At 49.2% G+C, this 23,370-nt stretch overlaps 1 protein-coding gene across 1 annotated transcript in view; it reads right to left on the minus strand.

Annotated features, from left to right (window-relative positions):
• LOC149747262 (uncharacterized) overlaps window positions 1–23,370 on the minus strand; it is an 80,585-nt gene that overhangs the window by 29,343 nt on the left and 27,872 nt on the right. Inside the window, exon 8 of the mRNA XM_089897348.1 lies at window positions 17,301–17,730. Within this exon, the coding sequence (XP_089753474.1) occupies window positions 17,301–17,730 (430 nt within the window). The remainder of the gene's footprint in view (window positions 1–17,300; window positions 17,731–23,370) is intronic.

Genomic DNA, 23,370 nt, shown 5'->3' on the forward strand with positions numbered 1-23,370 from the left:
TATTCTCCTGGGTTCTGTGACCAGAAATCAGAGAAGGCTGAGTGGCGATGGCTTGTCTCTGTTCTATGTGGGCATACACAACTCTAAGTCAAAAGTGATAAAAAGCTAAGACTGTGAATGTAAGACTTTTTAGAATACCTTAACCAATTGATTTTATTACCTTCATTTTTATATGCATAAAAGGAGAGTGATATATGTTAAAATCCTTCTCTAGTAAGCTTAGATATTTCAATACGTAAAACATAAATTGGAAGTGATCTAAAGCATTTTTGGAGTGGTATTTAAAATAATGGAATATTTTAAATAAATGGTGTTTTGGAATTGAGACAGTTGGTGTACTTCTCCCAATAACCTATTAGGTTTTCCTTGCTTCATATTCTTCATGACACTTGGTATTGTCCTATTTTTATATATTTTCCTATCGATTCAGCATCTCTTTTTGGTCTTAATTTGCATTCTTCTCATTACTAATGGGATTGGTCTTCTGTTCTAGAGACTTAGGGTCCTTTCTGAAGGAGGTAACAGGTGTCAGGGCCTGTTCCAATTAATTCTTGAGGTTTATGTGCTTGGTGAGCTTGGAATGTGAACCTACATGTGGTCAGCAGGCTTTTACAGAGTGTTCGTGTATAGGAACCCCATGTCTTGGTACCCAGAGTTGAAAGTCCCAGTCATGACTTTTCTTACACCCCTGTCCTCATCAGACACTTCTTGATGATTCTGAGAGTTGGCTTCTATCAGAAAATCAACTGCACAGGATCATCCCCACACTGATACAGGGACCTTCTCGGGGGGAGAGAGGGAATCCTTGTCAAGTTCCAGGTCTCAGGGAGAAGCTGTCCCCATTGAACCACTGTGGATAAGGTTAGCTGAGAGAATTTGTGCGGATGCCTTTTGTCAGGCTGTTCCTGTTATGATGCTGGACTTGAACTTATTACAACTTTTTTCTTCATTCATTGAGATAATCATGTTTCCCTTCTCCATTTTGCTGATGTGGTAAATTATATTGATATTTCAAACCTGAATCAGACTTGCATTTCTGGGGTGATCCCTCATTGGTCTTGATGTATTGCCCTTTTTATACATTGCTGTATTTCATTTCCTAGTATTATGTTCAGGATTTAAAAAATACCTTTTCTTATTTCTTAATTATATTTTTGGTTTTGAGTTTTAAAAAAGTAATTACTCCAGCTTCATCCCAGCTGGAGTCATACGTTGGTAGATTTGGAAAGGACTGTGGAGATAATTTAGCCCAACCCCAGTTTATTGATGGGAAACTGAGGCTGAGAGAGATGGGATAGTCAGTTCAGGGTCACTCACTGGATTGATAAAGCCACTTATGTCTCTTCTAGGAACATTGGCTCTCATTAATCTCTGATGTCAATGGCATCTCCTTTGAGGAATCAGTCTGGAAAGGATGTTAGGAGAGGCTCAGATGTCCCTGGTGGCACAGTTTGGACATCCTTTCAGGATAAAACGGCAAATGAAACCCAGGGTCACACAGGAGTGGGATGAAGGGTAACACTGGCATGTGTTTCCTCAGGAGCTGTTGAAAGCTCAGAGGTTAGACATAGAATCTGACTTTTTTTTTTTTTTTTTTGCGGTACGCGGGCCTCTCACTGTTGTGGCCTCTCCCATTGTGGAGCACAGGCTCCGGATGCGCAGGCTCAGCGGCCATGGCTCACGGGCCCAGCCGCTCTGCAACATGTGGGATCTTCCCGGACCGGGGCATGAACCCGTGTCCCCTGCATCGGCAGATGGACTCTCAACCACTGCGCCACCAGGGAAGCCCTAGAATCTGACTTTTTGATGGGGTAAAAGTTTGGGAGAAGTGGGAGAGAAGGCAGGAAAAGGAGACCTAAACCCTCAACATGCCCTCATTTGGTGTTTGGGTCACATGGTTGACTTGGTGTTCACCTCTGGGGGCTCTGGGAGGGTGACATGGCCAGTGCAACCAAAGCAGGCTTGGCGACACACACTTGGGTTTCAATCCCAGCTGCGCCTCATCCTTGCAGGCGGCATGGGGCAGGATGCTTAGTATTGCAGGACTTGGGTCCTCTTCATCTGTGAAAGAGGGTGATGACCCTCCAGGTGTGCTGAAGATGGAAGGAGGTGACATATGCAAAACGTGTCACAGACTCCTGTTGCCAAGATAGTGAGAAGGAGGGCAGGCACCTGTGCTTCCTTTTACAGGTGGGGCAGGAGGCAGGGCAAGAGGAAGGAGCTAAGATGAACTCAAGTGATGTTCCTGTGAGGAAGGAGTGGAGCTGTCCCCTCCTCACGGTCCTCCTGGGCTCAGGAGACATATCTGTTAATGATGACAACTCGGAACACTCAGCTGAGCGTGGTTCAGCAAACCTCTCACAAGCTGAGGGGGCGCTTGAAGATGGGTTTGCAAGCCTTAAGAACTTGCTGGTGGAGCAGATCAGGGAAGGGCAGGGATGAATGTCTTCCCAGAAGGGCTGACAGCTCCCTTTCCTCCTGGGTACCACCCTTACTTATGGCCATTGTGTGTCTCCCCTGCAGCCGTGAGCGCCTCAAGGGCAAAGCAGAAGCTGATTCACCTGTTAGTGCCCAACAGGTTGTCACAAGAGGGCATTTTACAGTTGACAGGTGAGCAGAGGAGAAGCAAGTGTATGAATGTGTGAAGAACAGTTGTGGTCACTTCAGGAGAGTGGAGAGGGAGACCCACACTTGGTGCAGGGGCAGGGCCTGGTGGAGAGATGGCTGCCCCCAGATGTGGGAGCAGGGAACAGGAACAGCTCCAGACCCACCCGGCCATGTCTGGATGTTACTGTCCAGCTTTTACCCTCTGGTCACCTGTGTTGCAGCAGCTCCCGTGTCCAGGGGTTTAAAGTGTCCAAGCACATGTGAGGGTTTGTGAGGAAAGCTGGCATGCAGAGCAGCAAGGAAAATAAACTGCTGTGAATCAGGGTGCAAGCGTATTAGAGTTGTCAACCAAGTCAAAACTAACTGGTGGAAGCCTTGTGTCAGTACCGCAGCTGCTGTATTGACAGATGCTGACAGACGCGGGGCAGTACTGAGCCTGACCTCTGCGTGGCAGAGTTGTGCGGTGTGGTCCCTCCTCTGTGATGGAATTCTGAAGGTGAAAGCGGTGGCATTGCGCTCTGAGTCAGGGTGAGTTGCTGCATCTATAGCAGTCTGGGTTCTTTAGATACCAAAAACAAAGACCGACTCTGGCCATCTTAGTCAAGAAGATTAGTTAGAAGGTTTTGGTGAGGGTGAGAAGCGATAGGAGAGGAGAGGATAGATCCCAGCATCAAAGGGAGGACTGGAGAACTAATCTTGGAAAAATACAGGGATTGAGCTGCTTCAGAGAGTCTGGTAATCCCCTCAAACTGAAATTAGGTTTTCTTAGGAAGGATGCTGGCAGCATAAATTCAAACCAAACCATCGGATGTCTGCTTTACTCTCATAGTTATCAGGTAATCCTGCCTTCCCATTTGCTGGTTTGAGAACCTGGGTACAAAAGAGTGCCCTTAAGTCCGGTGCAGCCAACACTTCCTGAGAGTGTGCTACTTGCCACCTCATGAAGTCCTGTGGGGTACACAGATAAATAGACACGCAGTCTTTCTCCAGGAGGAGAGGGTCAGGCTGGGTAATAGCAAGGACAGTGTTGGGGCCCCAGCAGGCTCCACACACCCTGAGCTTTGGCTCTGCAACCCTGACAGCAAACCTGGCAGTCCTCACACAGGATAAATTTGCTAGCTGTGGAAGGGCATAGCACTGGATTATAATTTCTATTGGGGATAAAAGTAGTCCTCTCTCAGCCTTCAGTTTAGGTACTGGCCCCTGGAGTGTGGGCAGAACTTCTCTGTGAGTCTCTGCACTGGGGATCAGGACCCCTGACTTGCGCCCCTGATCTACCTGCTCTACCTGGCAGGCGGGGCAATTATGAGTACCTCAGCCCACCATCTGGACTGTGACCCGGGCAGGGCATCAGATGGGGGGTGGGTGCCTGCTTCCACCTCCCAGGGTAGCCTGAGGACATGAGGGTTAATGAAGGTAAGCTGTTCTGTGGTCTGTAGAGAAAGGAGCTGTGCAAGTTGATGGCTCTTACTGTGACCCTCTTCCTTTTCCCTCCCCTGACGCACTCAGTGGGGATGGAGTCACAGGTGAGTCTGGATGGCTTAGTATGAATAGAAGGGTATCATTTAGGGGTGGCTCTTTGTCCTACTAAACTTGTGTCCCTCAACCTTTTCCTCATGACTGGAGGATGCCTAGACCTCTGCCTGTGCTATTTTCACCATTGCTTCTTGGAAAACTCCTATTCATCCATCAAACTCCAGAGCTAATGTCACCTCCTTGATGGGGCATTTCTTAGGTAGCACATTATTAGTGACTATTCATCCCTGGTCCTACAGCAGTTGTCCCACACCATTAGCACAGGCTTCAGTAGATCCTACTATAACTAGGCTTTCTTCCTCTTACTGAATGTGCAGTAGTGGCCCCACTGTGTTCATCTTTTTATCTACAGGCTGAGCAGAGATTTGTATTTGTTGAGTAAATAAATGAAAATCACCCCTAAGAGATATGGAATGGGTTTCTGTGTCTGGACCATATGCCTTGCTCAAAACAGTCCTTGCAAAACACTTGTGATTTAATTCTTACTTTTTTTTTAACTGCCTTGCACCTGCTTTTGCAGTTCCCTCTGACTTCTCTTTTTGTATTGTATTTTCTTCCTGCCCTTTGGAGGATTTCCTGCCCCCTTTCTAACACCAGGAGGGTGTCTCTGGTATTCCAGTGCCCAGAATTCCAAATCATTTGGGTCTCATGGGTGGTGTGCGGGTAAATGTTTAATAATTGGCTCTCAGCATGTAGTCACAACAGGAATGTCAGATGGTATTTTCATTTGCGGTAAAGTTAACATGAAAATGAAACAATGAAGACAGCTGTCTAAATTTCACTTGTTTCTCAGTGTTTTGGGTGATGTCTTTTTCAAAATAGAGAATAGTTTAACAGTTGAAGAATATTCTTTCAAATTTTTGCACTAATCACAATGGAAAGGATTCAGACAGGACATAATTTTTAGTTTAAACTGAATTAACTTTTCCCCCTCACATTCTTAAGTCCAGAAAAACAATGAACCAAGAAATGAAGCCCCGATTTATAGCATATGCCATAGATGCTCCCATCATGGCTGACTTGATGTCACTAGATGTGGAGTTGGGCAGAAATGCACAGGAACAGGGCACCACAGCCCACATACAGACGCAACAGTTGCGCTACCATCCGCACCAAGATATTCAATAGTGAAAACTAGTAAAAGAGTTAGGAAGTGGTGAGTTTGGGATATTTATTGTGTTTATATAATTTATTAATAGTTTACTTAATGTGGGTTTTGATAATGGCTGTGTTAAAACAGCTAGCTCACAAAATTCCTGAAAATCTCACAAGGCACTATGAGCTGGCTCCGAACCACCGCTGGCCACATGCCACAAAAAATTGTTTACTCAAAGAGAGTTGAGGGGAGAGAGGACACTTTTGGGGGACAGAGTTGCATGTATGTGTCCCCTCAGCCTCTTCATGTGGTGAGCTGTACTCAGTGCCACAGTGACAGGTTCTGCTGGTTCAATCAACCTGTGTATGTCATCCCTTCTACTTGGCTTTCCTGCACCGTAGTGGTGGAAAAGCTCAATGTACATTTTATAGACCCCTCTCAGTGAGGACATGGGCTTTTGACATGGATCCCTCCAAGCATCTCCACCCATCAGTGCACCTGGATAGGAATTCTAAAAGGTGTGAGGTGATATCTCATTGTGGTTTTGATTTGCATTTTCCTAATGAGTAGGATGTTGAACATCCTTTAATGTATTAATCTGTCACATGTATTGTTTTGTGTATGTTGAACCATCCTTGCATTCCAGGGTAGAATCCCACTTGATTATGGTGTATGATCCTTTAAATGGTTCACTAGTAATTTGTTGAGGTTTTTTCCATTATATTCACCAGGGATATTGGTCTATAGTTTTCCTTTCTTAAATGTCCTTTTCTGCCTTTGGATTCAGGGTAGTGCTGGCCTTGTAAAGTGTCTTTGGTAGTGTTTCTTCCTCTTCATTTTTGCAGAAAATTTTGAGAAAGATTGTTGTTCATTCTTCTTTAAACATTTGTAGAATGTACTAGTATAACCATCTGGTTCTGAGCTTTTCTTTGTTGGGATGTTTCTGATTACTAATTGAATCTCCTTACTCATTATTGGTCTGTTAAGATTTTCTATTTCTTCAGGATTTAGTCTTGGTGGGTTGTACTTTCTAGGACTTTCCCCGTTTCTTCAATATTGTCCGATTTGTTGATGTATAGTTGATACATAGTAGAGTTTTATAATTACTTTAACTTTGGTAATATCAGTTTTCATGTCTTCTCCTTCATTTATAATTTTATCAATTTGGTTTCTCTTTCTATTACTCACTTAGTCTAACTAAACTATTGTCAATTTTGTTTATATTCTCCAGAAAAGTAACTCTTCATTTTATTTTCTATTTCATTTATTTCTGCTCCAATCTTTATTATTTTCTTCCTTCTACTAACTGTGCTTTTTTTTAATAGTTCCTTAGGTTGAAATATTTTTTTCCTTAAAATATGCATTTACTTCTATAAATTTCCTCCTTAGAAAACTTTTTGTTGCATACTCCATGATCTGGTTTACATACTGTGTTTGCCTTTTCAAGATATTTGTTTGTTTTTAAAAAAGTCTTCTCTAGGGCTTCCCTGGTGGCGCAGTGGTTGAGAGTCCACCTGCCGATGCAGGGGACACGGGTTCGTGCCCCGGTCTGGGAAGATCCCACATGCCACGGACCTGCTGGGCCTGTGAGCCATGGCCGCTGAGCCTGCGCATCCGGAGCCTGTGCTCCGCAACGGGAGAGGCCACAACAGTGAGAGGCCCGTGTACCAAAAAAAAAAAAAAAAAGTCTTCTCTGGTCCACTGGTTGCTCAGGCATGCGTTGTTTAATTTTCATGTAATTTAGCATCTTCCAGCTTTCCTCACGATATTCATTCCTACTTTCATACAATTGTAGTTGGAGAAAATGCATGGCATGATGTCAGTCTTCTTAAATTTATCGAGACTTGCCTGTGGCCTAAAATATGACGTATCCTAGAAAATGGTCCATAGGTGCTTGAGAAACTTGTATATTCTGCTGCTATTGTATGAAATGAAATGTGTATATCTTTTAGGTCTCTTTTGGTCTATAATTTTGTTCAAGTCTGCTGCTTCCTTATCAATTCTCTATCTGGATGATCCTTCCATTGTTTAGAGTGGTTATTAAAGTCCTCACCTATTATTGTGTTATTTTTCTGCCTTTGTTCTGTTAATAATTGCTTTATATACTTAGGTGCTCTGATATTGAGTGCATATATATATGTGCAATTGCAATGTTTTCTTGATGGATTGTCTTTTTTTTTTTATCATTATATAATGACCTTCTTTGTCCCTGGAGCATTGTTAGCTCAAAGTCTATGTCGTCTGATGTAAGATTGATATCAATGATGTCTTCTGGTTACCATTTGCTTGAGTATCTTTTTCCATTCCATGACTGTCAGTCTTTGGGTGTCTTTAAGGCTAAAGTAATTCTCTTGTGGGGAAACATACTTCTGGACCGCTGTTATTTCCTTTTTTTTTTCTTTGGTCCATTCAGCTATTTTATGTGTTTCTATTGAATTTAATTCTTTTATGTTTAAAGTAATTATTGATATGTAAATACTTACAATTGCCATTTTGTTAATTCTTTCAAGTGTTTTACAGGTACATTTTTCCTAGCTTCTTATCTTGCTGTGTTTTGCTAATTGATGACTTTTTGTAGCAGGTATGCTTAGATTCCTCTTTTATCATCTTTTTTATATCTACCAGAGGTTTTTTCTTTGTGGTTATCATGAACCATACCTAAAATGTATTTATAACATCCTATTCTAAGCTGATAACAACATTGATAGCATACATAAATTTTCCCTTTATTTCTCCATCCTTCACATGTTAGGTTATCAATATAAAAATTTATATATTTTTATGTTTCGTAGCCAGTAAGATATTATTGTAGTTATGGTTGTTTAATACATTTTAACCTCTTAACTAGTGTTCTAAGTGAATTACACACCCAAATTACACTATTACAGGGTCTGATTTTGACAATATGTGTCATTAGCGGTGAGTTTTACAAACTTCTTATGTTTTCACAATGCTAATTATTATGCATTTATTTCTGCTTGATGAAATTCCTGCAGGAAATCTTGTACAGCAGGTCTTCTGGTGATGAACTCTTTCAGTTTTGTTTGTTTTGATATATTTTCAATCTCTTTCTTCATTTCTGAAGAACAGATTTGCTGGGTACAATATTCTTCTTTGACAGGATTTTTTTTCTTTCTCTACTTGAATACATCACCCCTCTCTCTCCTGGACTACAAAGTTTGTATTGGGAAGTCCCTCTAAATTCTTATGGTGGTGACTTACATGTGGTGACTCATTTTCTCTTGTTGCTTTCAAAATCCCCTGTGTCTTTGACCATAGACAATTTACTTACAATGTGATTTCCCATAGCCATTGCAGAGTCAACTTATTTGGGATTCTTTGCGCTTCATGAATTTGGATGTACATCTCTCATTCCATGTTTGGTAAGTGTTCAACTCTTTTGTTTCAAACATACTGTCTTTTTCTCTTCCTCTTCTCAATGGGACTCCCATAATTCACAATTGTTTCTGTTTGTAATGTCCCATAGTGTTTCTTCACTCTTAAATTAATTTTTCTTTTCACTCCTGTGGCAGGATAACTTCAAATGACCCGTCTTTTAGTTCACTGATTCTTTCTTCTGCTTGCTCAAGTTTGTTGCTGAATCTCTTTATTATATTCTTCAGTACAGTCATTGTATTCTTCAGCTCTAGTTTCCAGTTGTTCTTTTGATGGTTTCTATTACTTTGTTGAGCATCTCATTTCGTTGATACATTTTTTTTCCTGATTTTCATAAAGTTGTGTGTTTATGTGTGCTCCTTGAATTTCACTAAACTATTTTAAGAGGATTATTTTAAATTCTCTCTACAAGAGTCCATAGATCTCTTTTTCTTTAGAGAGTCTATTCATTTCTTTTCATCATCTCATGTTTCCTTGATTCTTCATGGTCCCTGATTTGCTGCATTGGTATGTGCACTGGTCTTTGAGTAAGCAGTCTCTTCTTCCCTTCTTGGACTCTGTGGTCCGTGGTGTTGCTTCATCTTCACATATATATTCTGTGATTTTCACAGTGAATTCTTGCCTGTTGATAGTCCTCTAGCATGTAAGTGTGGAAGGAAACCTGATCATGTCTTCAAAGTATTCTTTAGGAGGGATCTGAAAAATTGGGAGTTGTGTCTCTGTCATCAGAGGAGCTGATGGAAAATTGGGACCCTGCAATTACCTTAATATTATGAGAAATATTAAAGTACAAGAAGGGAACTTACATTTCTGAAGGAGGTAGTAGGTTTGAGGACCTTTTTTTGACAGTGCCTTGGAGATTACATGGGTGATGGCCTTGGATGTTAACCTACATGTGGTCAGCAGTTTACAGAGAATTCTCAAGTGTGGCAACCCCACGTCCTGGTATCCAGAGCTGAAAGGCCCAGTCATGGTTTCTTCTAACACCTTGGTCCTCAATGCACATTTCTTGATGTCTCTGAGCTCATCATCCTCTCCCTCCCTGGGGCAGAGGAGGAAGACATTAACTACTGGGCCCCTGAGTCTTTACAAGTGACCTGGCCCTGTTCTGAGCATACTGTAGCAGTTACTGTCACCCTCATGGCACCCTGTAGAGGAGACACCATTATCCACCTTTTCAGTGAGAATTTGAAGCACAGGGAGATTAAGTAACTTGCCCAGGAGATTAAGTAACAGCAAGTGAGTAATGGACACCAGACTATATTCATACATCAAAGATATTTTGGGCTTTTTGGAAAGAGCATATTTTGGCTAAAACCCCACGTATCTCAACCCATGGTGACAGATGAAGACCTGTCTGTGGGGAATGAGACTCATCATGTCTACATCCACAGGACACCAGGGTGCTTTGTCCTGGCAGGAGCAGTATAGCTGCATCTCATACAGTGGAGCAGTGCTCACCACGTAACAAACTCTCTTGCTAATCAACAACAAATCCCAACTCCTTTTGACTGGAAACCCAAACACAATATATGTGTCCAATTCAGTACAAAAGGGGCTCTTAACAATTTTGTGTTTTTGGTGCTTTAGATGTTGGGCTACGGGGGTGGGAGTGACAAAGTACTTCTGCAGAGCTTCCGGGCAGTACGAGGGATCAGCGGCAGCATCCTGGTGAGTGACTGAGAGCATATGGGTGGGAGATGTTGACCATGTGAACAGCAGCAACTGAGGGGGAAGCACTGCTGCCTGGGTTGAAGGCAGATCTTTGAGCCGCGGAACATTTGTGTGCAGTGGGGATTCATTAAGGTGAAGTTGATGCACCTCCCCTGTGTGAAGAAGAGTAGAGAGAGAAGGTCACTGAGAAGCCATTGGAATTGAGAGCAGAAGGCTATGGTTTCCTTGGCTCAAGGGGATTAGGCTCTGTACCTGTCAGGATCCCCAGGGTGCGCCTTTGTTGATGCCCTTCCTCTCCCTAGGTGCCGGCCTCCAGCCGGCGCTCCTAATTCTAGAGTCTGTTCAGATATTGGACATCTGCCCTTCCTTCCCTATGGAGCCCCGTTGTTCTGACTCTGGACTCCCTTTGCTCTGGTGTTGAACTTGCCTGCTCCCCTCTGCACTGGGAGCCTGGTTAGCAAGGACAAGGGCTTATTGCCACTGTAGCCCCAGCATTGCCCAGGCTCTTTTGGTGAGTATGTGCCGAAGGGATGGGTTCTCACTACAACCCTCAGGCTTGGGTTGAGTCTGCAGTGCAAGGGCAGGTGACGGCACCCTCAGATGGGTGATGGGCTCTGGAGGCAGCAGCACATACAGACCCCTTGGTTTGGGTAGAGATTGATGCAGACCCTTTGGGACACCATAATCTGTCTGCAGCACCACAGGGAGGGTGGTGAGCACACTGACCAGCTGACAGCATCTCTGGGCAGCCCTGGACTGGATCTGTCAATGGGACTCCAGGACCTCTGGACTTTGGGTTATTCGGACTCACCTGGACACTTTCTTAGCCTCAGCAAAAATTGACCTAGTATTCTTCATAACTGCATTATTTGTTCAGTGGCATTTTATTATTTTATCCCTGTTTTTGTCAAAAAAAAGGTAAGGCTTGGAGCGTTTCAGAAACTAGACTAACTTGGCAGATTTAGTAACAGGTTGAAGTCAGTACTTTCCTACAGTCACTCCTGAAAATGCCAAAGGGACCTTTCCCCATCCCTGCACAGTGCCCCGCAAAGCAGATTTCTGTGCCCTATATTGTCAGATCCAAAATGCCTCCTTGTGTCACAGAAATCACCTAAAGCCTCTACACAGGAGCACGTGTAACTAGAAGTGCCCATTCATTCATTCATGATCAGAGGGCTCAGTGTGTGTGGGCCACATGCAGTGGAACAACTGGATTTGGTGCCCTTGCAACACTCTGACCTGCAGGACTGGTGTGCCTCTGTCCCCCACACCCTATGTGGTGACACTGGGTATCTTGTGAACATCTTGACCATTGGATTGAGGACAGTACTTGATTTCGAGCCTTTCAATTCACCAAGCCCTACAGCCCCAGGCCATACACACTGGCTGTTTCCTCCGTTTGGAAGGACCTCTCTGGATTTATTTTTATCAGTTATTTCTCAGCTTAACTGTCCCTCTCTCACAGATTCTGATCTGGCCAAACAGGCACTCACTGAGATATTCATGACTTTCAAGTGTCTAGAGAGCTGTCTAGAGACAGGTGGAGAATGGGGCTTCCGTGCAAGCAAGGCTGGGACTCAGAGCTCGATTCAGACCCAGAGCCGGGAGCCCAGCTGCAGAAGGAGCCCCGACACCACTGTCACCAGATGGTGTCTCTGCTGGGTGTGAGCATGCCTCAGGTGTGTCACCAGCAGTGTCCAGAGACTTTGAGGCCTATCCAGAGCTTCTAAATGCCCACCTGTCCAGCCACCTAGAGCCAGTGTTTCCCTGATTCAGTGAATGTGGTCAGTACAGACCTCACTACAGATCTTGGGACTGCAACATCCTCCAGGCCCCTGGCCCGGTCTGTACAAAAGGTCTGATAATGGGGACACCCAGGAATAAGTTGCCCAGGCAGGTGCTTCCCAAGAGAACCAGGAGCAAGGCCCTCCTTGGATCTGGAGGCCTGAGAAGGGCAGCTCTCTGATGGTTTGGGGGTAACCATCATGAGACCATGAGTGCTGACCCGAATGGGGGGCAGAGCAGTGAGAAGGGTGGAGCCAGGCTCAGAATTAAAGTCCCGCTCTGCTTCTCCCATCCGTTGTGAGCTGGGACAAGTCATTCAGCCTCTCTGTGGGTCACACCCGCCTCCACAGAGCTTGGATCTACCAGTACAGTAGTATCTACCTGTACATTCACTGGGAGGATTAAAGCAGTGAAAACATGTAAAGTTCTTGAGTAACTGACCCACAGAAAGGACACAATAAAATTATCTATCATTATTATTATTAAATAACAAGGAAGACAAGTGGAGAACATGGGCTTCTCCCCACTGTCACAGACACTGACACAAGGAGGGCATCTTTACTACCTGGTAAAACCAGTCAGTGTTGACCAGACAACATTGGGGAGGGGGTGTCACCATGTCCTCTGCCACTCCTGCAGCTGAGTGAGCAGTCCAGGAGGGTCTCATGGATGGGGTGCAGCCAGCAGTCCCACAGGGTCAGGTAGGCAGTGGGGAGGGACGATGGACAGGAGTCCAACAGGCCTCTCCAGCCCTTTTCGCTTAAGATTGGAATTGCTGGGCATTGCTCTGGAGAAGAAAGGTCCTGACATCCTTGAGACGAGGACGCAGGGGAAATGCACGGGCACCATGTTGAGAATCGTCTGGAGGCTCATGAGCTCCAGATCCCCACACCTTGGGCGTTCCTCTCAGCAGATGCCCGGACAGGGCTCTCTGACCCACAGTCCCGGAGGCAACTCTTAAGGGCAAGCAAGCAAGACCGCAGCCCACGGGGCGCATCCCTGTGCCCTGCTTACCATATCCCTGGGCGGACACCACATCAATGGCAGCTGGCTGCAGTGCTGGACAAAGTCATAAAAAGTATCCAGTTTTCCCTGAAAAGCAGATGTGGTTGTGAGGAAGCTACAGGCACAGATGCTGCGTCCAGATGGGTGGTGTCCCCTCTGTCTCCCATGGCTTCCCAGGGCTGTGTCCCCACAAACTGGCTGAGACAGCACTGCAGCCATCACCTGGGGCAGGGGGCTTAAAAGCCTTCTGCGTTTCTTGGGAGCTCGTCACTGTGGGTCACAGATCGTTTTGGGTTCTGGAACAAATCGGTACTTTTGGTGTAGGAGGAGAGGTCTGGGCTACTTTTGAAAAAAGTGTCAAAGTTTGGAGGAGACATGCAGTAGCCAAGGAGAGGTCCTCAAGGAGAAAGGTGAGGGGGGCACGGAGACTGGGCAGGAGCTTGAAGAAGAGGGAAGAGGGCCTGCTTTTGGGGGGCTCAGAGGGAGAAGGCAGGGAAAAGTCCCAGTCCCTGCTCAGGGGGAAGGGTCCTGAAACAGGGGAAAGAGAGAGATGAGGAAACCAAAGAACCGGTGAAAACGTGGATGTGGTGTCGGCAGAAGGTGGGGCTGGGTCTGAGGCAGGAACGAGCCCCTGTCAGGTGCTTCCTCCCTCTCTGGAAGGTGAGCTCTGGCTTGTCCGTGCCCTCACACTGACTCTCAGGGGAGATGCGGGGCCCACCCTCCGGCTGCCATTTGAAGCTCCCAGGAGGACCAATGGATCCCACAGTGACAGAGGCAGGACCAGGGGGAGGAGGGCAAAGCTGAACCCAGAGATGGTGGGGTCTTCCTTCCTCAGACCCGCCACCTGGGACCCTCTTTGTCCCTGTCATCTCTCAGCCCCCTGCCAGCTGGGGTCTCAGTCACCTGGGGGAGGGAAGTGACTCCCCCTCCTCCATGTGGCCCTTGTCACCCCATCTCAGGGGCCTCAAGGACAATGCAGTGAGCTCTCTCCCTCCCTCACTGAGCAGACAGGAGTCATAGGCACTCCCGGGTAGTTTAATGCTGGTAAGATCTTGGCTCAGAAGTTTCTTTTCTTTTTAATTTTTTTTCCCCCTGACTGGTGTGTGTCTGTTTGTCATTATATGTTTTCAGTCATCCAGTCACTGGCCAGTGAAACCCAGGAGATTGCCAGAGCTGATGACAACCTCTGTGAGAATCAGGAATTGGCTGGCTGTGAGTCAGCCCCCAACATCCAGAATCCTGGGCCCATCCCAAGGCGAGGTCCCTGGTGCTGGGACTGCCTGGAGGCAGGGGGCACCTGAGCCTTCAGCTCTTTGTCCTCCCCTGGGCCATAGGGTCGGGAGGGTCTCTGGTTGTTCTCTGTCACCGAGAGGTGGGAGATCAGAGCCCATAAAGCTCATCTCCATCCAAGCCAAGTGTTTTAGGCCCGAGTCTGTGTGCATTGAACTGGCTCCCCGTCCTCCAAACCTCCAGCCTTGAGGGGCTCATCCCTCCCTTCCTAAGGGTGCTTGTCACCTCCATCTGTTTTATCCTGTCTTCTTGGCACCCACAGCAGGAGACAATCACCCTGATCTGTACAGGGCATGGCTTCTAGAAAGAGAAAAAATATTGCAGTCTTTCTTGTCTGGCAGCTCCTGGGTGCAGACACATGACATCTGTTGCCTGGGCTCCTGTCAAGTACTGGCCAGTCAGCCAATGTTTGTTGGAGAATCAAGGACAAATGAGCAGCACCCGGCACATAAGAGAGTGGCCTCCATGTGAAAAACACACTAACTCCTTTTGGTTTACAAAGATGGCTCTTTTCCAAATAACAACAAACTCTATCCTGTCCTCTTGGTTCCTGGCAGCCACCCTTGTAGGAGAAGCTGGGTGTGAGGCTCTGCCATGTGACGGAGGCTGGCAGGGGTGTGGGCATTAGCAGGTGACAGGGCTGTATTCGCCCGACTCTGGCAGATCCAGCCTCCCCAGGCCACACTGCAGCCAGTGTAGATGTCAGCCCAGGCAGTGACCCTGTTTCCCACCAGATCTCAGGCCCAGGTCCCCCTGCCTCGACACGGCACCCCTGCTCTAACTACTTCTTATGGGCCCTGGGTTGGGCCCTACCCTGGGTCAGCCCCAGCCTCCTCACGTGACCCTTGGTCCCTGTGCTCACCTGCCCTAGTCCCCAACAGCTCAAAGTCAGGTTAGGACTCCCTCCACCCTCCCCAGTCCCCGGTCCCTAAAGGCCAAGCCTGCCAAGACCCTCATGAGCCAGGGATGAAGACCAAGGAAATCGAGCCCAGCATACATCAGAGCCTCGGGAGGGGGACCAGGTCCCTGAAACCTGAGGATCCTTTTCCAAATGCTTGCGCCAGTCCTGGGAAGGATCAGTCTACAAAGAGTCTTTTGGGAATTGAGAAAAAGCCCATTTATATCAGGAGGGATCATAGCTGTTCCTGAAATAGGCTACCCCATGTTGTTGATTCAGTGATAAAGGCCCTGGTTCAGGCTGTCTTCGGAGGTGGGGAACCGTGTTGTCCGGGTGACATTTTGTGAGTCTCAGGTCCTCTCTGGGGTCCCTCCCTGCCCTCTGTCACCCTCTTCTTTCTGCCACCTCTCTCTGCCCAGGTAGGTGGGAGCTGGAGGGGCGGGGGAGGGCATCTCCCCATACATGTCAGAGGGCCTCTCTCTGCAGGTCAGTGTGTGCATCAAGTATGCTGACAACATCACAATGAAACACACCACTTACTTTTTCTGGTTTCTGGGCTGGTGGTGGCTCCTTCACGATCTAGGATGTTAAAGAGACATAAACACTGGCTGGAATGGGCATGGAAGGCTCTGGCTCAGCTATGCAGACAGGAGGGGACCCTGCTCGGCAGCAGTAAGGGGTCAAAACATGGGCTTTGGGGTGTCAACCTAGGTGCCTCCCTGAGCCTCAGGCTCCTCAGTCATCAAAGGGGAATCGGTACCTCCGTGGAGGGTCAAGGGGGAGACAGGCAGACTAAGGCCCCTGGTCCCTGGTAGAGTTTTCAGCCGCAGCCCTGACATCATATGAAGACAAGAGAACACTCCCCACACCGCTCGTCCTCTCCCCTTCCCTCCCTCCCCCTGCAGCCCTCCCTGCCTCCCAGCCCTCAGGGATGACAGTCCACTTCCCTCTCCCCCACCCGGCTTTCTCTCCTCACTTCTCGCCCTTTGCAAAAATCTGACCTGCTGGCTTCTACGGTGCCTTGCTTGTCCTTTCTCAGCTCTGCTTGTTCCTCTTCTTCACCCACCCCTGGCCTGTGTCCTTGCAAACCCAGCTGGCCAGCGCCTCTGCCTTCCCTCCCACCCAGGGCCAGTCTCTGTCCTTTATCATTATCAGGGCACCTGCCACACCCTCTGAAGGTGACATTTACCCTCAATGCCCCCCAGCTACCAATACCAGACCAGACATCAGATGGTGAACTCCTGTGGGCAAGGGTGGTGGCTGCTTCATTTCTGCCCCTCTGTGCCCAGCACGGGGCCCTGCACATCCTGGTGGCTTAGTGATGACTGATGAAGGAATGACGGAAGGCACCAGAGATGGACAGGGATCCATGCTGTTTTCAAAGGCACAGCTGCCCCCAGGGTTAGCATCCTCCTGGCCAGCATCCTTCTCCCTTTGGGCCATCAGTGCCCTTGCAGACCCCTCTTTGTCCCCCAACAGCGGAGATTCCTGGGGCCTTGGTCTACCTGAGTCCTTCAGAAGTCTGACTGCTGTGGGGCAGCCCTGGTCTCAGGAGGCCTGGGGTCCTTTTGCCCCAGGGGCTGGGACAGTCCATAGGCCACCTCCCTGTGAAAGTGAAAGCATGAAGCAGGTGGCCCCCTAGAAGCCCAGGCTGTGTCTATGCCCGGGATGGGAGGACAGAGTCTGTGCCTTGTTTGCTAGTGTGAGGACCCCAGAGCTGATGGAACCCGCCCACAGGCAGGATCATGGGGCAGGCATGGGGCTGATCCCTCAGGGGTCGGTGAGGGCTGGATGCAGGCTGTGCGGGCAGGGGTCACTCACCCTCCTGCAGCAGCAGAAGCAGACAAGCAGCAATGGTATGACGACCAGGGACGGGATGAGTGTAGGGTACAAGAGAGGATTGTTGGCAACTGGGCTCTGGGTGACAACCATGGGCACTGTGGTCTCCTCTTCTGTGACAACTGTAGTCGCTGTGGTTGTTGTGACAACTGTAGTCACTGTGGTTGTGACAACAGTTGTCACGGTAGTTGTTGTCATGGTGACGGTGGTAGGCACTGTGGTCTTCGTTGTCATCGTTGTCGTCCTCCTGGTCCTGACAGTGGTAGGCACTGTGGTCTTCATTGTCATCGTTGTTGTCGTTGTCCTTGTTGTCGTCCTCCTGGTCCTGAGAGTGGTAGGCACTGTGGTCTTCGTTGTCATCGTTGTTGTCGTTGTCCTTGTTGTCGTCCTCCTGGGCCTGACAGTGGTAGGCACTGTGGTCTTCGTTGTCCTTGTTGTCGTCCTCCTGGTCCTGACAGTGGTAGGCACTGTGGTCTTCATTGTCATCGTTGTTGTCGTTGTCCTTGTTGTCGTCCTCCTGGGCCTGACAGTGGTAGGCACTGTGGTCTTCGTTGTCATCGTTGTCGTCCTCCTGGTCCTGACAGTGGTAGGCACTGTGGTCACTCTGGTTGTAGTTGGGACAGCTGGGGGCTCCACAGTCTCATGCTGTACAGGGCACACATGCCAATGTCCTGGGGTTGGACTGGGTGATCTCTTCCCGTGAACCCAATATCCACTTCCCACACCAGACCTCACAGTTCCCCTTCTCCTCAGGTTGCCTCATCCAGAGGGATCACAGTGGGGCAAGGAGATCATGGCTGGTACCCAGAGAGCCACTGTGGAGCCCTGGGCCACAGACCCCAGCACTGGCCCTGTTCCGAGACTCTCCCCAGGGCCCTGTCAAGGAAGCCCAGTCCTCCAAGGAGTGACAACCCAGCCCTCACTGCCTGCCTTGGGTGAGAGCACAGGGGTTTTGTAAGGACCACAAAATGCTACGACACACAGATTGGTGAGGGAGGGGCTTCAGGGCCCCAGAGAGGTGTGGGTGCAAGAGCAGAGGCAGGACACCCTGCTCACCTCCCCATAGCCTCCCTCCCCTACTTCCCTGCTCTGCAACCTCGGGCCAAGCTACTCCCTCTCTCGGAGCCTCCGTCTGCACATCTGGAGTGAGTAAGTGAGTGGGCACTTGAGAGCGTTAGAGAGCAGGTATAGAAAGCCCACGCACAGGTCAGGTCCACGTGGGGGATTAAGGAACGGGCTCTGTTCTCCTCTTGTTGTGCATAACCAAGGGCACGTGTGCTGCATCTGTGGACCCGTGCTGCCCAGCCCTTCCCTACATCAAGCCTCTGCTTGAGAGAAGCAGGGGGGGAAGGGGGCAGAGAGAACCTGTGCCCAGGAAACAGCAAGGCTGAAAGGAGAGGCCGAGTGGGGCTGAGGGTGACCCTGTGCTGGGCCCAGAGCCAAGGGCAGCTCCCGAGTTCTCAATGTGCCTGTGGACGGGGGCCGTCCGGTGGCGGGACTGCTGCTGGGAAACTTGGAGGTTAATCTCGGGTCCGGAGGTGGTTGTGCAGGGACCAGCGGAGACAGACACACAGGGGATCGTCACGCTGCGGGAACCCTCACCAGCTGGGACTGGACACAAGGGCGGTGGCATTAGGCACACGCATTCCTTCTCCCAGGGAAACCTCACTCCAGGCTAACGTGCTCTGTCCCCCATGGCGGGCTGCCCCAGGCTAAGGGGCCCGGATGCTGTGGAGCTGGGAAAAGAGGGCCTCTGGAAGCAGCACTCTGTTCGCAGCTTCCTCTCCCTGAGCTGAGCCCCACCCTTCCCACCGGCCCTGCCAGCTTCCCAGCAACAGAGGGGAGAGTCCCCCTGCACAGGTCAGAGCCAGTTAGTGGAGAGGGGCAACTGAGGTGCACAGGAAAGGAGGAGTGGCCGCAGGGAGGTTGATGGCATCTGCAAAGTGACAGCCGGTGTTCCCCAAACAGGTGTGGGAGGCCAGGGTTGTGTCGGTTATGAGAGGGTCCAGAGCCCTGCCCGCTGCTACACCAGCGCAGTGCAAACACACCCTGACTATTCACGGCCACAGCTGCTCCCACTCTCCAGATCCCTGTGCCAGGGACCCCGATTTGGAGGGCCCAGTTGTCTCAGAGGCCCTGGACCCTGTCTCCTTGTACACAGTACCCCAGCCTCTCCTGCTCACCCCAGCTGGAATCCAGGATGGAGCCTTGAGCTCCTCACCACAGGGCCGGCGCCAGGGGAGGTGGCAAGGTGGGTCCAGGGTGGGCAGAGCCTCAGCACTGTTTCTGAACTCTGATTAGAGCTCTAATTGGTCCCTTCCACATACCTTCAATGATACTTGGTTCACAGAGAGGGCAGAGTTTCTGCAGGACCTGGGCAGCTGGCTTTACCCCAAGTCTTGTAGAAGCATTCCAGTGAATTTCACAAACCAGAGTAGGGGGACAGCTCCACAGTAAAGGACTAAGGGCGCCGAGCTGGCTGTGAAATGCTACCAGAGGTGCGTACCTGCAAAGGCTACTTTTTTACTTGCTGGCCTTTCCCTGGTGATGTTATTCCCCTCTCTTGCATCCCTGGTTGTCTCTCCCTCCCAAGCAGGGTCTCTGGCTAGCCCGAGGGATGCTGCAGCCCAACATTCACTCACACAGTCCTTGCTGGTGATATTCAATCTTCTCTCACTCCAGGTATTGCCCAGGTCCAGAGAGTAATCAACAACGACCACCCTAAAGCACAGAAAGGGCAGATGGTGACCCAAGAGACAGGATAGACACAGATCCTGCACTTGGCTCAATCTGTAGCCCTAGCTCTCCTCATGATAATGGCTTTGCATTTAGGCATTTGGGGCTCCTCAAATGCAGGCAGCAAGGGTAAGGGGAGCTCACCCCCAGGCACCATGAGATTGACCTCTGCAATGAGGGCTGACCAGGCAGTGAGGAGCCCTGCATGGGGTCAGATGCCCTTAAGACCAGGAGCGAAGTGACCAGGGATGGCTGTATGGTGGCACCATCCCGATTCCTCTGTATGTACACGGTATGTTGGCTTCACTCGGAAAAGCTGCCTGGAGCAAAGGTACCAGCCCTGGGGCACACCATCTCCCACATCCTGCCCTCCTCAGCAGAGCCTGGGCCACCACGGATCCCTGAGCACCTCGGGGGATTGTCAACCAGGGCAGGTGCGGAGGATGCCCTGAGCCCTCCCAGAGACAGACATGTGCTGCCCCAGTAAAGGGGGCAGTCCACATTCTGTACTCATGGTAGCGACACCTGCCCAAATGGCCCCCTAACCTAAACACTTACTGTCCATCCTTAAGAAAAATATGTCCTGGGCAAATTATTTTTTCTCCAGTCACTGAGTCAGGTGGTTTAGCTGAAAGACAATCACATGAGAAGAATGTCAGTGGACTTGTCCACCCATCCGCCCCTCCCCTTCTGCCTGCCCTTGGAAGCAGAGCTACCACTTTGGCAGATGCAGCTTCTCTTCTCTGCCTTCTTCTGACACCTACTGTGCACCAGGCACTGTCAGGGCTCTGGCGTCTAGTGGGAACAAGGCAGGCAGAGGCCCTGCTCTCAAGGACCTGACATTTGTGGGACTGGAGAGGGAGACAGACAATAAAGTAACAAGCAATGAACAAAATAAGCGCCGGAGTGAAACCAGACGAGGGGAAAGGCAGGGAAAGGTCTGGGGAAGAGGGTCCGGGCTGTAGGCACCTGTTCTGAGGCCTGAGGCATAACTAGCTGAGCTTGTTGTGGGAAAGAGGTGAGTGAGGAGAGGGGGCGGGGCCTCGTGGGCCCTGAGAAGGGGTTTGGGCTTTATTCTAAGTGCAGTGAGCCTGTCGCGTGGCTGGCCAGGTTCGGGTAAGTTTGGACACAGAGGTAGCAGGGCCTGCAGGTGGACTGGATGTGGGATGAGAGCAAAGAGGAGTCAAGGACGATGTGCTGGTTAGTGAGCAGAGCGCCTGGGTGGGTGGTGGTGACATTTATGGACACAGGGAAGCCTGAGGGGAACAGGGCTTCTGTGTTCGTGCTTGTTCTGTAACTTTATGGGAGCTGGGAGGTGGCACTCTGGAGGCTCAGTCTATAACTAGTAGCTGTGGAACCTTCTCCTCTCCTGAGCCGTAAATCTTCTCACACCCCGACAGTGGCCACAGGTCAGGCCTGTTCCGCACAGATGGTCCCCTTCCACGTGACCAGCTTTCGGCCATAACTGAGTTGTCAGATTAGCTGTGAACTTCTGAACTGTGCTCCCCTCATTGGTGCTGATATAGAAAGTAATCACCAGCTTTATTTCAGGGGAAGGATTTGTGCCTGAGGGTTAGGGTGATCGGGATTAGTGTGAAAAAATCACGAAGAAGTGTGGTGTAATCTCCATAGTGTTCACAGAGCAGGGAGAGTGAGGTGATGCAGGCACCTCGTATACTGAGGGTGAAGAAAAGCATGGCTGACTGCAGAGGAGCTTTGAAACCAATATTAACTGATTAAACCAAATATTTCTATTGCTGTATTTTAAAGATTTCTTAATATATGAAATCATTATACACTAAAATAGATAATATAAAACATACACAAATATTGGTTTTAAAATTACTCCTTGTTACGCTTTTCTACATATACGAAAATGTTTTCCCAGATGTTTTAATCAGAGGAAAATACAGCTAGAGACAACCACATCAGTCCTCATCAGTGCATCGGGGCTCATGGCAATAAACAGTCCTGACCCTCCACTTCTGGTCAGCCTCTGACCACGTGCAGCATGGCGGTCAGCAGAGGAGCGCAGGACACGTGAAACCCTAATGCTGGTCCACCTCAGAGGGAAACACAGGTGACAGCAAGGGTGAGAAAACAGTACAGCCACTGAACCCAGAGGAGGTGTCTGAACACACTTCTTGGAGGACAGGCTGTTCCCAATCTTTTTCAAGGACTGTCATCGGCAAGGTCAAAGTCCTATCTTATGCAATCAGGTCACCTGTGTCTACTTTCTAGCTCGCGCCGTGTCGGCTGCATACAAAGCAGTAACACTAGGTCTTCTGAGAAGTAACTGGGGTAGTGCACGTAAGACACAGTCCGCTACCAGACGTAGTAAACATTAGCTCTCCATATAAATGTGTTACTCAGTCCGAATCACTTCTGAAGTATAAGCCAAGAGATATCTAACTCCCTGAGGCCACCTACACACTATGTGGTGAGAGAGTGTGGCAACGGCAGAGCCCTGCGCGTTCTATGCACCCGTGGAAGAAGGAGAGATGGCCCAGAAGTGTGATGGGGTGAGGGCTCACTCTGGGTTTACTAGATGGCCCTGGAATGAGAAGTCACTGAACATAATATCATCATATTCAATCAATGTATCATGGGGCTAACTGAGAGAGTTGAGGAAGAAGAGAAAGTCCCACTGTCCCCAGGCACTCTTTGTGGGAGATCAGGCCCACCTCAGCGCTGAGGACACATCTGCTGCCCCAACTGTGTGCTTCCTCAGGCCTCTCACCCATCCTGGAGGGACACCTGGTGCCTGAGTATTTCCAAACAGTAGCTTTACATATGTGATAGGGCTTAGTTAGTGCACCTACCATACTGGCCCCATTTCACAGTACAGATAATAGAGGCTGAGAGCAGAACACTCATTAGGTCAAGATCACACATGTAATGTGGGCCAGAGCCAGGATTCCGGGGCCCAGGCCTGGCAGTTGGCATCCTCTCTCAATCCCAGGTGACCACACGGTCCTGGGAGAGCTCAGTGCACCTGGTCCAGACTCAGGGCCCTGGGGCCGCCTCCACTTCCCACCAGCAGACTCGTGAGATTCAAGTCCTTGTCTCTCAAGGGAAGTGAGGGCCGAGGAAAGTGTGGGGGGAGTGTAGCAGTGAGGACAGACCCAACACCCCCAACCCAGCCTTGAAAGGTGTACGCCCTGACCCAAGAGGCTCTTGATGTGCTGGGGATTGATCTGGCCTGAGATGAAGGGAGCAGTGTCCAGGCTTCCCAGCCAGGTCCCTCCTTCCATTGTCCATGCTGCCTCTATACTCACAGTGTCCACAGTGAGTGGTCAGCAAGGGCTTTGAAGTCTTGGTTGGCTCTAAGGAATGCAGAGCAATGTGGGAAGTGTGTTACTTGGAGGCACCAAGGTGGGTACTTACTGAAGACTTCGGTTTTGTCCAACTTATATCTGCAAGTATAGTCTTTCATTCTGTCTGGACTTAGGCCATATGCATAAAACCCAAGTTGGTAGGATTCTGTAAGGGCAACATCCAAAGGTTT

Source organism: Delphinapterus leucas, chromosome 16, assembly GCF_059928025.1.
Source record: "Delphinapterus leucas isolate spDelLeu-1000000601 "Yukka" chromosome 16, BTC_Dleu_Yukka2, whole genome shotgun sequence".
Lineage (NCBI taxonomy): Eukaryota > Metazoa > Chordata > Mammalia > Artiodactyla > Monodontidae > Delphinapterus > Delphinapterus leucas.